At 39.3% G+C, this 15,000-nt stretch overlaps 2 protein-coding genes and 1 non-coding gene across 4 annotated transcripts in view; 2 read left to right on the top strand and 1 right to left on the bottom strand.

Moving 5' to 3' along the window:
• The window catches only part of LOC140922732 (cyclin-dependent kinase 20-like), a 13,108-nt gene extending 2,181 nt beyond the window's left edge, over positions 1-10,927 (bottom strand). The window contains exons 1-9 of one of the 2 annotated variants that reach the window (XM_073372749.1): positions 10,670-10,924; positions 10,356-10,429; positions 9,579-9,618; positions 8,789-8,902; positions 8,569-8,643; positions 7,181-7,302; positions 5,779-5,841; positions 4,922-4,973; positions 1,913-1,978 (exon numbers count right to left, since the gene is read on the bottom strand). In XM_073372749.1, the coding sequence (XP_073228850.1) occupies positions 1,913-1,978; positions 4,922-4,973; positions 5,779-5,841; positions 7,181-7,302; positions 8,569-8,643; positions 8,789-8,902; positions 9,579-9,618; positions 10,356-10,429; positions 10,670-10,753 (690 nt within the window). In that variant the 5' untranslated portion in view covers positions 10,754-10,924. Of the gene's footprint in view, positions 1-1,912; positions 1,979-4,921; positions 4,974-5,778; positions 5,842-7,180; positions 7,303-8,568; positions 8,644-8,788; positions 8,903-9,578; positions 9,619-10,355; positions 10,430-10,669 lie in introns of both variants that reach the window. The other variant, XM_073372750.1, reaches the window with a different exon arrangement.
• Positions 10,928-11,867: 940 nt separating this feature from the next.
• Positions 11,868-11,940, top strand: Trnat-ggu (transfer RNA threonine (anticodon GGU)). Its single transcript has one exon. It is a non-coding gene; the product is annotated as a tRNA-Thr (tRNA).
• Positions 11,941-12,667: 727 nt separating this feature from the next.
• LOC140922791 (short-chain-enoyl-CoA hydratase-like) overlaps positions 12,668-15,000 on the top strand; it is a 4,562-nt gene continuing 2,229 nt past the window's right edge. Inside the window, exon 1 of the mRNA XM_073372815.1 lies at positions 12,668-12,794. The gene's annotated coding sequence lies outside the window, so the exon portion shown is untranslated. The remainder of the gene's footprint in view (positions 12,795-15,000) is intronic.

Consider the following 15,000-nt stretch of genomic DNA (forward strand, 5'->3'; position numbering starts at 1 on the left):
AAAAATAATGATTATTAAAGTACAGAAAAAAATACAAAGCATCATATTAAGAAATTGATCAGCGCCAACCATCACATACGCAACGTACTTCGGACATTTCGCAAGCGTTCCGGCTACAAAAGGGGTTGTCACTCAAAACACGCAAAAAAAGAAGAATATATATGAAAATAAATAAAGAAGAGAAGGGAGAAAACAGAAGAACTCTTTTCCTTGTACAACTGGCTCGATCTTCATACTTTTCGTAGTAAATGCGCTCAATAAATGGTTCTCAAGATAGCCTTCAACACAGTCGCTGCCACTTCGTATGGCGAAGATCCTATGATGCGATGAAGCTTTCATATGGGCCATTTTTCACGCGGCGACCATGTTATATCCAAGGAGAGAAGAACTCTTTGGGTCGGTTATTTAAACGAAATGTAAGGCCCCGTCGACAAGTATCCGAATATTTTTTAATCCGCAACTTTTTCTTTCCGAATACAAAAATTTCCACGCCCACACATATCCGGAATCAAATCGAATATGCCCGTCCACACGTATCCAGATACTTTTGAATCCGCAATTTTTTCTTTGCTCGGACCGTCTTGAATACTCACGGTAAAGAGCTGGGCTCGATCTTGTGACGTTTAAAAAAATATCCGGATTTAGCGTCCACACGTTTCCGCATACATAGCGGATTCAAAAATTTCTACTCTGGAGGGCGGATTCAAAAAGTTGCGGATTCGTATGCCGGATTCACCGGATCGGTATGGACGGTAGCCGTATCCAGAAGAAAAAAATTGGCAGATTCAAAATATCCGGATACGTGTGGACGGGGCCTAACTTAAGCCGCGTTTTAAGAAATCATTGGACCTCCAGATCTCTTTCCTAGTAGTTTAATTTAAGTAAGAAAAAAAATTGCTTTTCCAGTCTACGCTATATGCTTTATTGAAATTGTTCACGATAAATGGTTTTAGATAAAAGCGTTGGGCAAACTGAAAATGAAGGGTTTTAGCGTTCAGAACGCAGTTTTCTTGAACATGGGCATGACTCCGTTTAAATAACTGGCCCTTTGTTTCTACACATCTAAAATTGTTCTCAAGTTTTATGTAAAGTGGTAGTCACGTGAAAAAGGTCTATTATTGTACCTCCACTCAAAACTTTAGTAGGTAGAGGAGACTTAGATCACTGAAGGCGACAAACATCAAACGTGCTGCACTTTATGCTGAAAACTCCCTGATAGTGCACCATCCTTTGTGGTTGCTGAATAAGTTATTACGACGTTTTACTTGGTCAATAAGTGGGAACTTAAGCAGCAACGACTGCGACGGCTACGAAAACGTCACTTAAAATGTGAGGTCGTGCTCCTTCAAACCTTATCGCGCTTATTTCATCTTGTTCGATTCGTGATCGAAGTTCAGGAAAAGAAAAAGAAAGTCGATGTCTTGTGTTCACGTCCTCCACAAAAGGTGAAATTAAGGCATTTTAACATCGTAGTCGTGCAGTGACGGCAAGGAAATGTACCAAAAAGCATGATACACGTGCAAAGTTGTTGTTTTGCCAATCTGAACCTATTGCTTTTTTACCGTTCTCGTTGACGTCGCCGTCGTCGTTGCTTAGGCTCCCTCAGATCAAAATGATAGGAACGTTATTGAGCGTTACGCACCGTCAAGTCCACAAAGACATGTAACAAAGGGGAGACTGACGGGTTTCATTACCATACCACTCTCCTAGCTATTATATTGTCAAAACCTTCTAAAATGATATCTGTCTTTAACCTCTGTCTATTACCTGCGTGGCAGGCGCCGTTTACTTTTTTTGGTAAAAGGTATAGAGCGCGCGAGGGAAACACGTGCGTGCGCACGTCCTCGCTATTTCTCCTTTTTTATGTAAAATACCTTAGCATATAAGAAGCTCTGTTAACAAAACTGCCTACCTGTCCTGGCCTGGGAGTCCCAAGCACCCTCAGAACACAATACAGCTGCGCAATATCACTTTCACCCTAAAACACCAACACGCATAAACACCCTCGCAATACGATCACTTATAGGTTATAACTGAAAAAGACTGCAGTTGACCACTCCAGAAAATACCATAACATACCATAATGCTCTTTGTTTGTCACCCCAAAATTTTGCATAAGAATTGTCTTCCGTTTCTCTTGTGAGTTAAAATGGCCGCAAGAGAAACTGAAAACAAAGCTTATTCAAAATTTTGGGGTGACAAACAAAGAGCATTATGGTATGTTATGGTATTTTCTGGAGTGGTCAATTGGTTTCTCATTTTTCTCATGGATAGTTAAGCATGTGAAACACGTGATCACGCTTGAAAATTGCCACCCCCGAGGAGGGTTTCAAAAGAATAAAGAAAATAGTGTGCGGCGATTTTTACGCCGCTAGCGAATATCGTTCTCTCAACTATCCCTAAGGAAAATGATCGACTATTCGTAGCCTACAATAGAAGATATAATATATAAAACCCTGGAAACTTGTCATGCTTAACTATCGGTATGGTTGCCATAAAATCAAACCTCCCGTAAGCGACCACCCAAAAATGCAAGATTTAGGGGCTGTTTACATGACACCGGGGCGACTTTCGCGTCAGAGTGAGTTCACTCCGGTTCCCTCTCATGGCTCTACATTCGTTTACATGATACCACCACAAAATATCATGCCGGCGCGAGTCACCCCGGTGGAGTTCACCCCGGTTGTTGTACCGGGGCGAGAATTTCACTCCGGTACGAAATTTCACAACGGTATCATGTAAACGCGAAATGACCACACGTTTCGGGATGAAATCGGTCTGCCGGTAGACTGGAACGGGTAGCGCATGCGTAATATTTATGATTTTGAATCTTACATATATTTTATCAACATGAAGTATACCCTTAAATAACGAGATATGAAATGACCCAGTCATAATGTAAACGCGATACGAAATACAAAAGTCATCCCGGTATGAAACTCGCGCTGGTGCGAGAATCCAATATCAGCGGATCTTTTTCCACAGAGGTACCGACACCTACGTTTTGGACGATAATTTATTGCAAGTAGTTTCTAAGTTACGATATGCGTAGTTCCATGTTGTCACTAAAAGTTCCACGTACACTCTCAGTAGTGTTGTTCGAACGGCAATCAAACCATGTTTCAGGTGGCCGCTTGCAAGAGGTTAAGATTCCAAAACTAAATAAATTATAGAATATATAGATTTAACCAGGGCTAAAAGCGAAGCTATCGATAATATTTATAGTTTTGTTCATACAAAATACAAAACTCCGCGTAATGCTAAGCGGCGAAGGCAACGCCAGAGAAAGGAGAGAAACAACAATAGGTCTAATTTGCAAAAAAAGCAACTTTGCACGTGCAGCACACTTTTTTTGTGCATTTCTTTGTCGTTGTTTTGCACGACTGCAACGTGAAACTTCCAGAAACTTCTTAGGGCCTGTTTACATGGAGGTGGGGGACCCCAGATAGGTGAGGTAACCCACTGAGGTGGGGTAAAAACATAGCCCTCCTTTACATGCAATCTTACAACCCCGCCATCCCGGGTTGCACTTTCTCAATATTATTGAATGGTCGCTAAGCACGTAAACAAAACAAAATACTGGAAAACCACGTGTTTTGGCGGTTAATGCTCTTCAACGCTCACTTGCTGCTCTCGCTGCAACCTTCAGGGCTGTGGCTTTCTATTGTTACCTTTAATAATGATGCAAAGCCACCGCCGAAGTGATTTTTCGCGAATTTGATGTATCACGTAACCGACCCCGGCTAGGCGGGTTACCCCACCGTGATACGTTTACATGGCAAAATGTGACCCCGGCTGAGAGGGTAACCCGGTCTGGCAGACCGGGCTACCCGCCTTGGCGCGTTACCCCACCTATCATTTAAACGTGATCAAATTAAACTGAGAGATTCTATGGACAGGCGGGTTACCCCACCTAAGCGGGTTACCTCACCTACCTGTGGTCCCTCACCTCCATGTAAACAGGTCCTTAGTTACACGTTTTATAGAGGAAATGTCGTACGTGTTCTCATTCACTAGGTTTTGATTGCCGCTCATTTTCACCTTGCATTGGTGACCGCTAGCATTTCTAATTTTGTCACCGCCGCAACAAAATTTTCATGTTCTTCCAACAAAAAAAATGTCTCCTTTGTTTTTCATCTCTCGCTCTAGATCTCTGGTTCCCGTTTTCGCTGGCCTGCAGCCTACTTTCTCTTTTTCTCTGTCTTTCTCCTGCTCTATATTCCACATCTGTGGACATGACAATTAAAATTTTCTCTAAGCTAAATACTTTAGACAGCACGGATACAGAAACAATTTCCGCTTTCCGTTTTGGTCTTTATTGACTCTTGAGTTGTCTCTGCTTTACAAGACGCCGGTGGCTATGCGATTTCCCGCCAAAATAACCTCGAGTTGCATTTGGGTTGCCATACCTGTTGATTAAGTTATTTTACATTCGTATGTCTGTGGTGCGGACGGACGGTCGCTCGGTCGGTGTACGGTCACGTGATTACCAGATTTTTCGGATGGGTAGATTACTTCATTTTCTTACCCACGGTGCTCCGCTATAAATAAAAACTGTCACCTCGAATGGTGGTCCCTATCGCTCAAGACAGTTGGTCGCTTACGAGAGATTCTAACTACAGACAGCGCTATTACTAGGAAAGTTTTCGTGTTTGGGAAAGATAGGAGTTTATGGAAGGGGGTGCTTACAAGAAGATATTGCACATGGAGGTCCGGCTGAATACGACTTTTTGAGGAACTCCCGGGGGGAAGGTCACAGCAATTATAATCAATACGAAGCCGTTCGCAGTGTCTTTGATGTTCTTCTACGCAAAAAAAAATGAATATTCTTTGAGCAGGATAGCGATACGAGTACTACCACTGTACAGCCACAGCTTACTACCAGAAAGAGATTATACAGGTTAGTGGTGTAGTGACTCACCGGAAACAGAGGTGAGTTGTTAAGAAGTTCTCCAAATATGCAACCAACCGCCCTAGAGAAAACAATAGAATGGTTTACGTGATAAAATAACATGCTAGGAACGTATGCCTGTACATTGTACAATTTAGAAGTAACATAGAACTCGGGTAACTGAAATTCCGTCAAACAGCTGGGGGTTTTTTTCAGATCTATTTTTCCTTTCCTTTTTTATAAAATGGGCGTCACCTGGTGGGAGTCAACTTCCGAACAGGCCACTTTAATGGTGACGACATTTGACTATCAACTACCAGAGTTCATTTCCTTTTTGCTTTATAATATAAATTTTCAATCCCACTGAGGATTTAAGGACAATAGCCTTAATTTGCACAAGAAAACAACAAACTGAAAAATTCTGGTAGCTGTAGTAAAATGACGTCATCGTGCAACTGTCTTATTGCGGTCGTTTCGCTCGAAAGTCGATTCGCCCGACGGCGTTCGCTGGGATATTAGTCGATTCGCCCGATGACATGCAACACCCTAAAACATGGTGAACATACCTTTCGAGATGTTATTTTTAGTTACCCTTGGATTCCACATGTGCGGTGAAGGTATCTCCATGCTTAGTCCCTTTTTTTTCAGGCTTAAAGAACGATAAATACGCTTCGGGTGAATCGACACTGATATCGGGCGAGCTGACCTTAGGGCAAAACGACCTGATAACCACCTTCCTAGTAGCTGAAGAAAATCCTCAGCCCCCGACCTTTAAAGACAGCCCAGACATTTACAGAACTAGAAAAGAGCTAAGGCAAAGACTAGATTTATATTGTCATGTAAAAGCTAGGCTCTGTTTTCCCTTTCAATAAGAAAACGACTTTTACCAGAGATCCACTCCTTCATCATACAGTCTTGCTCCATAAAGCAGCTCAGGAGCCCTGTACCACCTGAACAGATAAACAATAAACCCTTTAATTCCTGAACGTGATTAACATTAACTTTCTTCTGACAATATCATTACATAGACATGAGAAAAAGTTAGGAGAATTAACAAAATGATCATTCAAGGGAAAATGATTTGATCTTTAAAATAAATTCTCTTAAGCAAATATATGGCCAGATCAGTTTAAAGAATTTGTGTTTGGATAATTGGGCTTTAAAGGGAAAAGAAAAACAACATTGGGTCAGTTATTTAAACGAAGTCTAACTTTAATAGACCGCAGTAGGAAATGTTTGGACCTCCAGATCTCTTCTTTAGCGGGTCAATTTAAGAAGATAAGTGCTTTTCTAGCCTACTCTATATGGTTTAGTGAAACTGCTCACAGCAAATGGTGCTTCTAAGATAAAAGCGTTGGGCTACACTGTAAATGACTCAGAACGCGGTTTTGTTATACACTGGTTAAACTCTGTTTAAATAACCGGCCCATTGGGTTTACAGAGAGCATTTGCACCCATCATGTTCTCAAGTAACTCAATTTTAGCTTTTTTGATTTTATCAGCTTTCTCGACCTCTCTTACACTGTTGTTTCTTGGAATTTTCTTCAAGTGTTTTCATCTCCATTTTTTTTTTTTTTTTAGTTGATAATCAGTTAACCAACAGATTTACAATAAGAAAGCAAACTCTGCTGAGGACTCTACCAATAAGAATCAAATTTACCATGGTGCACTATCATCACCACCACAATCTGGGTCTTCTAACCAACCTCAAATTTGACTCTGTCGTGCTCTAAACCACTGAAATTCATGGCGCCCAGCATACGATTTGTATGAAATAAAACTAAGATTTTCTAGTCACCCAAGAGCAAAAGTTGGGCACCAGGAGCCACCAGTCCAGATGCTGCAGGGTGCAAAGAAAATCACTTTTACAGCTTGCCATTTGGGCAAGCTAAAGCTAGCATTTACTAGCCCAGACATCATTTCAACTAGCCCCAAAAGCTTTTTGATGAGCAAAATTGATTTCACAGTTCTTCTGTTGTTCGAATTGCTCAAAAAACATCACTTGCCCGGGCAAGTTAAAAACAGAACTTTCTAGCCTGATAACAAAATCCACTAGTCCTGGGCTATAGGACCCTTTCTTTGCAGGCTGTGGTGCTAGAGAACAGAGACACTTAAACTATAAAGAGGCTACAGTGATGAAGAATGAAGAATGTGTAGTTTCAGAAAATTACCATATCCCCTCTCCCCCTGTGGAGAGCACTTTTGCTTTAGACTCCCCGCCCCCCTGGAATTTTCATTCCAAATTGGGCAACTGCCCATGCTTCTTCCCTACTCTTAGACAATGAATACCTTGTAGCAACCTGGTGGCTATATTGCCTGTTCCCCTCATTCCGGAACACTCTTGCAAGGCCAAAATCAGCGATCTTTAGATGTCCCGTGGAACTGATCAGTAAGTTGGCAGGTTTTAAGTCCTTCAGGAAGGAAACAATAGCAATGATGTACATTTTTTTCAAAAAAAGGTACAGATTATATCATGAATGTTTTCATTCATGCCCTAAGTAGTGTGTACTGTCTTGAATTTGGGGAAAGAGGCTACATTTATCTTGCACCCACATAAGTTTGGCAAAGTTGTCTGTCTTATAAAACTAAAAAAGAATTCAATAAAGTTAAATGTTAAACCATAAAGTACAACTCAGTTTATACAGACTGTATACATTGTACACTCTTTATACAGTGTAAAAAATAATTTTTTCCAGTCATCACCTTTCATAGTCAGTCAGCTTCTATTATTGTGGACAACCTCAGTTGTCACCAAGTACCCTTTTAACCCAGGAAAGGATATTTTTTTAAACTTTGAATCTCAACCATGTTTGTTGCAAATTATCTTGTTACTTAGTATTACCTTTCCAGAAAGATGAAAAATTAACTAATTCCTTACAGGGAAGGTTCTGTTGCAGCTTCAAATGAGGAGTGATTAGATGACATCACCTTTTAATAGATACATGTACATGTCTACAGACAACCCCTCAATGACCAAACATTGATCAGTTGAAAGTTGATAGCTGGTGTCTGTGCAAAAAGAGTCAGGCCAATGAAATTGTGCTGTGACAGTACCTAAAAAAGTGGCTATAAGCAACCCTTTATTTAAAAGCAAAAGTTCATGATAACAATAGTTCAGTCAAACAGTGCTGGGAATTGTTACACTGCTGCCTCTGTTAGACACCCATAGATCTGCAGACAAAAATGACTACAGTACAAGTACAAGGTTTGACTTAAGTTTTTTGCATATAATTTCTCAAAAAATAGACACCCTGGAAAAGCTAAATTGTACTTCTTTTTCACTAAAATACTTAGCACTGTTATCTTCATTGATGAAGGTTACTACTCCCTCTCCTGATCCCAAAATGAAAAAACCTCTGACATTTTGTAACTCGTTTCCACCACCAGGACATTCTCACTAAAACACTGGAGTAGAATGACAAAGGCTATCTCATTTTCCCACCAAAAGGACACTATAGTTCACGCATGAGCACTACTTAGAATTTAGAAGACATCATACTCATAGTCGTCCTCTTCCTAGAATCTATTAAATGGTCCCTATTACTGGGCTTTTGAAACTTGAAATATTATTTTTCTGCAGGGTGAGAGTAAGCATTACTACAAATAATGTAGTAATCAATTTCACTCTAGCCATTTACTCAATTAACACAACTTGTCATTTCAGACACTGTTCTTACCCTGTGCATTATAGAGTTTTCATGACAAAAGACTACACCTTTAAGCAACATCAACATGTAACTTTTAATCTGAGCCTAAAAGACAAAAAAAAATTCAAGAAAGAATCAAGATACACGAGACTTTACTAACGGCCTGTAATGTTATTAAATCACTAGCAAGTTGACAACTTTTGTATTATTATAATCAGGCTCCAATTCAGTAAACATACAATATTCTAACCTCAGTTAATGGTCTGGTTGAATTGCGCAGAACTTCAGACAAATCAGAGAGCATGTACTCAAAAACCAAGACAAACCCAGTGCCATATGGAAAAACATCAATTAACTTGACAACCTGGTGGGAGCCAAAGCATGCCACAAATAATCAGTAGAGTGTAATCTACCAGTAGCCTCAAGACGGTCAGGTATACATACACTGGAAGTTCTTGTTAGCAGACACCCTTTAGCTCGGGACATGAAAAAGGTGTCCGTAACTGGAACTGGCCGCTAACAAAAAAATGCTGTTTGTTTGTGTTTGGCAATACATGTGGTCTCTTGAAATGTAACCAGATGTGTACATGTATGTGATAAAAAAAACAAACACACACTGAAACTGGTGTAAATTCACTGTGACAAACAGTGATTTTAAATCTTATTTATTGAAATGCAAGATCAAGAGAATGAGTAGATTTTTTTTTTAGTGTCGGCTTGTGGGAGCATAAAAACAAAGCCAAAATCTACCTCATCAACCCTGAAAGTGTCTGCGGCCACTCATGGGAATGTTCAGTTACAGGGATGTAGAAATACAGAGTTTGTATGAGGGTTGCAATGGGTTTTGTGAAGGGGGTTCCACTGTATTTTTGAATTACTGAAAGGCCACAATTAAGTTACTTCAATGAAGCTGCTGTTTTGATATACAGTGTAATTGCTTTGTTTTTGGTTATCCATTAATTATTTTTAAGGACCATACTTAAAAATTAATGGATATCCAAAAACAAAGCAATTATATCAAAATAAAATGTCCTACTCACATTTTGATTGTCTTCTATTTCCTGGAGTGCTTTTATTTCCCTAAATTATTTTATGAACAAATGATAATGGAAGAAGTCAGTGTAAAAGTATGCAGTGTATGCAAAAATTCCATTATTATTCATTCAAATTTTTTCTTCATTTCTGATTGGCTCAAATCCCCCCATAATTCTTCCTAAACAGCTGCAACTAGTTGTAAAAGTACTTGAGACACTGTATTGTATTTTGGCATAAATGGCCTGTCCATGATCTTGCACTTGTGATGCCCCCTCCACCCCTAATCAAAGTTGCTAGCTATACAAGACCATCACTATGCTCAGAACTTGGAGAAACAACTTTGAATGGGAGGGAGGAGAGAGGACATTATATTTATCTCACAGACCTGAACCTGACTAGCAGCGATTTAAAGTATGAAAGGTCATTTCTTCAAGGGAGGGTCTCAACATTTTGCAACTGGTTGTAGCACTGCCCAACTTAATTTGGAAGACATTTGCAATTGAAATGATGTCAATATGTATAGTACACGATTTGACAGAAAAAGGCAGGGATGTAGCTGATATTTTTAGTCAAACAGGCTTTTTCTACTCAACTGCAACTTCAATATTACCCGACACCTTTGTTTTCCAGTGCATTAATTTAAGCCAGAGATAAGGTCTTTTTCAGCTTATGAAATTAACTGGCAGCAGGCTGTAGCGACGTCTACCAGTTTTTGGTGCAGCTGAAGAAAATAGCATCAAATTTCCCAGGTATCACATGACGATTGTTACAATGTTATGAACCTTAGAGCAGTGTTTGGTATTCCATCTTCCAGCTTTCTCAAGGGAACTTTCTTCAAAGCAACAACTTCTCCGCTCTAAGGAAGAGAAATTAGCATTCTCGTTTCAATAGTACCATTATTTAGCCATTGACTTGCACTAAAATACCATTTGCTGTAAACTGAAGGAAATGATCTAAAATGACTGAATCGAATAACCGCTAAAAATCGTGTTAAAGACTATACTCAAATCAACTGATTGCCAGAACTAGTCCAAATCCCCAGCTAACTAGAGCCTGGAAACAAAGTCTCAGGCGATTTTAACTATGATTATCTCACCTCGATATGTTTTGCTTTAAAAACAATACCATGAGCTCCTTCGCCAATGTTTCCAAGAATTGTATACTGACCACAGTGTCCCATGACAACAGTAAACGCGCGTTCATACAATCAACTGTTTCACGATGTTGCGAAGCAAAATCTTCGGTAGAAAAATTGCTTTTGCGAGAAACATTTCATTATTTCTTGAATTTATAACTGGCAAGAGGATATTGGAATAAACGGTGAGAAACAAAAAAGGCAAGACAAATTGTTCAAAACGTCGCCATTTTGGATGAACGAAAACGACTGGGGCAAAGTAGAAATGCAATGCAGTCGGCCAGCAGATTTGATAAGAAATACATGCGTAATGCTCAGTGTAACGTTGTCACGTCTTGTGTTTGTAGTGTGTCGTTAGGTTGAGCGCTCGAAGCATTGTGAAGATAACTAAATGCTGAATGGAGTTGTGTTATTTTACAACCTCCAAGTGTTCCTTAAGTTTTCAAGCTGAGAAATGCTCGCGCTCTCGGATGCCTTGATTTGTGTACGTGTAATTGTAGTGTTTTTCAGGTGAAACTCCATCTCGTTCTAAGTCGTTCGTCGTTCACGCTGTATACATGTGTTACATCTCTCTGTGTTACATCTCTCTTTCAGACATTTGTATTTTTGTTTTTCACTAATGAGTTTCCATTTTGCTGTCATTTTTGTAGTTCTATGTATGTAGTTCTGTGTTGCTGCCGGGGATGATCAAAGGCGAACCAGTAATTATCAGTGGTGACCACTAGAGTCTGAGGCAGCCTTTTCCAATTTCCATAATCACGTACAAATGGGCCTTTTTAAGCTATGCCGAGGGAAGTGGTTTATGAAACGAATGCGCTGTGTAGATTGCGTTAGCGGTAGCCGTTAGAGAAAATGTATCAGAACCGCTAAAATTGGGCCTGATCTCAGGTTAGTTTGAGTGTTGCGTGACCTGAACGTTGCTGCCTGCGTATCGCGAGGATCGCAGGGAAGGAAAATAAGCTACAGGGCCAAAGAAAAAAACATTATTATTATTATTATTATTATTATTATTATTATTATTATTATTATTATTATTATTATTATTATTATTATTATTATTATTATTATTATTATTATTAGTTATCAAAAATACAATTTACATCATTTCACTCCCCACGGGAGATATGAACTCAATAAATTGACCTCGCTCCCAATGTGTGGCTTCATAGCTCAGTTGGTAGAGCAACGCACCGGTAACGCGGAGGTCACGGGTTCGAATCCCGTTGAAGCCCTGATTTTTTTCAGGCTTCTTCTTTCCAGTTGCTTAAATTGGAAATTTACCGCGATGATCATTCTTCACTTTCATCTACAACCGCAGTTCAAAAATGAATTATTTCATATATACTTCACATCAAAAATACAATTGGCAACCTATTTTCCATTCTCGTCCCCAGAGCCCGTCGTTTCTTCGTCACGTGGGCGTTACAAATTATGCCGAGTGGCTCTGGGGGTGAGAATGCCTATTTTCCAAATCGAACTATTAAAAATAAAAGTCTGGTTTCTTTTTTTGCCTTCCTCAAAATGCAATTCTGAAAATAAGGCATTTTCAGCCAGCGACTGATTCCATGAAACTAGAAATAGAGAACTCAACGGAACACTTTAAATATTACGCCCAATCTTATTTCCATTAAGTCCTGTATACTTTGCGCATCTTTTAAATTATTATTAATCAGTGTTGTGACGATACCCGAAAATTAGGTTGCCATCTTACTGAAAATACAAAAGTCTTTAAACCAATCACAATAGGCCACTTGCAGGATGACGTCATTTTACTACTGCAACCCGAATCCTTCAGGGTTTTGCTTTCTTGTTCAAATAAGGGCTTTAGTTATTTAAACCTCACTGGGGCTACCAAATTTAAGTATGAAAGGAAAAACGAAAAGAATTCTGGTCATAGTAGTAAAATAACGCCACCGTGCAAATGGTCTATTGCAACTTAATTCATGATACAAAATTCTAAACCAATCACAAAAGTCCTTACTGTTTATAATGCATTGCAGCGTCATGCACACTTAATAGTTTGTGCCACTCCTTGTTTACCTTTTTCAGAGCGATCGATGCACTCATTGACGGAGTTTTAGGGAAGGTAAGGCTGTAAGATTGAAGTTTCTCCAGGCGATACTGTGTTCCAGCTTAGAACTAAATCATTGTTATTTCTTATTCTCTTGTCACTGCGAGCCGAATTGGTTGGTTTATATAGATGGGCAGTGAAAGTCATAGCTAAACAACAAATACACTAATTAATGCGAGTCATTTCTTTGACTTTTAAAATAGCTCGTCAGGGAGTGGATGCTAACACAAATGAAAGAAAAATAAGTGGGAATACATTTGATAAAGGTTGTCATATTTAATACATTTAGCTTGAAGAGGTGGCCACGACTTAATCGCAGTCATGAGCAAAAATAAAAGACTGAGCGATAATAAACGCACTCACCGAAGCATAACAATACATAATTTTATAATTTCAGAAGTTTGCATATATTGCAATCATCCTTCGCTAATATCGATCGTAGCGGAACACTGAGCCTTGACGATCCTAACGCGAGCCGCCAATTTTGCATCTCGGCGAGATATTGAACGACGCTTACTACCATAGGCGATATCAACGTTTATAACCCATTGGAACTTTTATTATCCAAATTTGAAACGAGTGAAGTGGGCTAACATTCAGCTGCCAAACGGCACAAAATTGAACCGTCAACCGTCAAAAGCTCGCAATTAAATTTCTGACCGTCAACCGTCAAAGTTGCCGGTAAAACAAATTAAACGTCAACCGTCAAAGCTACCACCCCATTGGGACCCCAAACAACAGCATCGTATGGTGGCTCGATAGGGTTTTACAGGGTCAATTCGCTATTAACAACGATTTGGAAAAATTACCACCATAGCAGTTAGTATTAGATAAAGATGAAAATTTGTTATGATCAGCGTTGCAATAACATCGGAGTTGTTATAGTAATGAAATGACGCTTTAATTATTACCTTTTTAACTTGCAGCCGTATTTCTCGGCACTGCAACTGTTCTTTAAAAATCGTTCACTTGAGCTTTTTCCTCCAATAGTCGCCTCGATGTTCGTGAATTTTAAGCGACATATATAAGAGAGTTTTTCGAAATATTTTGGGATGAATAGAAACCAGTAAAAACTGGACAATCTTGATGGTCGGCTGTTATCTCCAAAACGATCGAAGCGCTTTTGAAATGCAATTTCACCTCAGCGTAGTCTCAATCTCTTTGAAAACTTGGGTGAAAGATCATGGGAATGCCATAGCTCTAGAAAAAAAGATCTGATTAGTCTGTATCGAGGCGCTCTTGTTAGCGGTCCGGTTTTGTAAAAAGTTTAGCCTACTTTAACAAATAAGCAAACAATTTTGAAATAACTCAATAACGTTTTTTTTTTAATTTGAGATTCTCGAGATTAACCGTCGTTTTATATTACCTTTGAGCTAATGGCGTCATTTCATTGCTTTTACAACTTCGATGTCATTGCAACTCTGATCATAACAAATTTTCATCTTTATCTAATACAGGTGTGGTGGTAATTTTTCCAAATCTTTGATAATGGCGGAGTAGCTTATGCTCAAACTTGGGAGGTATTGACCCTGAAAAACCCTATCGAGCCACCTTAAAACGGATAAAGAAATATGTAGATAAAAACAAATTATATGCCTTGGACTACATCTAGTAGGTGTGACGTACTAGTAAGCAGCAATAGTAATTATAGTGTGTATACAGTCGACTCCCGATTACTCGAACCCTCGCTAACTCGAACCTCGCGATAACTCGAACCAAAATCGATTTCCCCTGGATTTCCGTCATACATTCACTGTAATTTTAACCTCGGTAACTCGAACCCTCGATAACTCGAACTCCCGCTAACTCGAACCAATTTTTGTTTCCCCTCAGGTCATTTTCTATATAATTTTACCCTCGAGAACTCGAACCATGTTTAGAGCCCTTAAAAAGTCGGGAAAAAATCCGTCTACGGGCGTCCGAAACATTGAATTTTAGATTTCCTATTGACGTGTTGTAGGAGTATAGTTTACTAGTGGAGGCTATACAGGCTAACGTGAAGCAGCTTTTCTTCTCAAAACAGTAAAATGCTATATAGGCTATAGGATATATATAGGCTATGTTTTGTTACGTTACGTTCTATTTTATAATCTAGAACTATCTTTTAATTTTCACTTGACATTTCTACAATTAAATGTGATTAAAACGTTTACAGTGCAGTAAAAACTGTTTTTTATTTTACCCTCGGCTATTTTCTTCGAGGTCCCGATAACTCGATCCT

This window comes from Porites lutea, chromosome 13 (assembly GCF_958299795.1).
Source record: "Porites lutea chromosome 13, jaPorLute2.1, whole genome shotgun sequence".
Classification (NCBI taxonomy): domain Eukaryota; kingdom Metazoa; phylum Cnidaria; class Anthozoa; order Scleractinia; family Poritidae; genus Porites; species Porites lutea.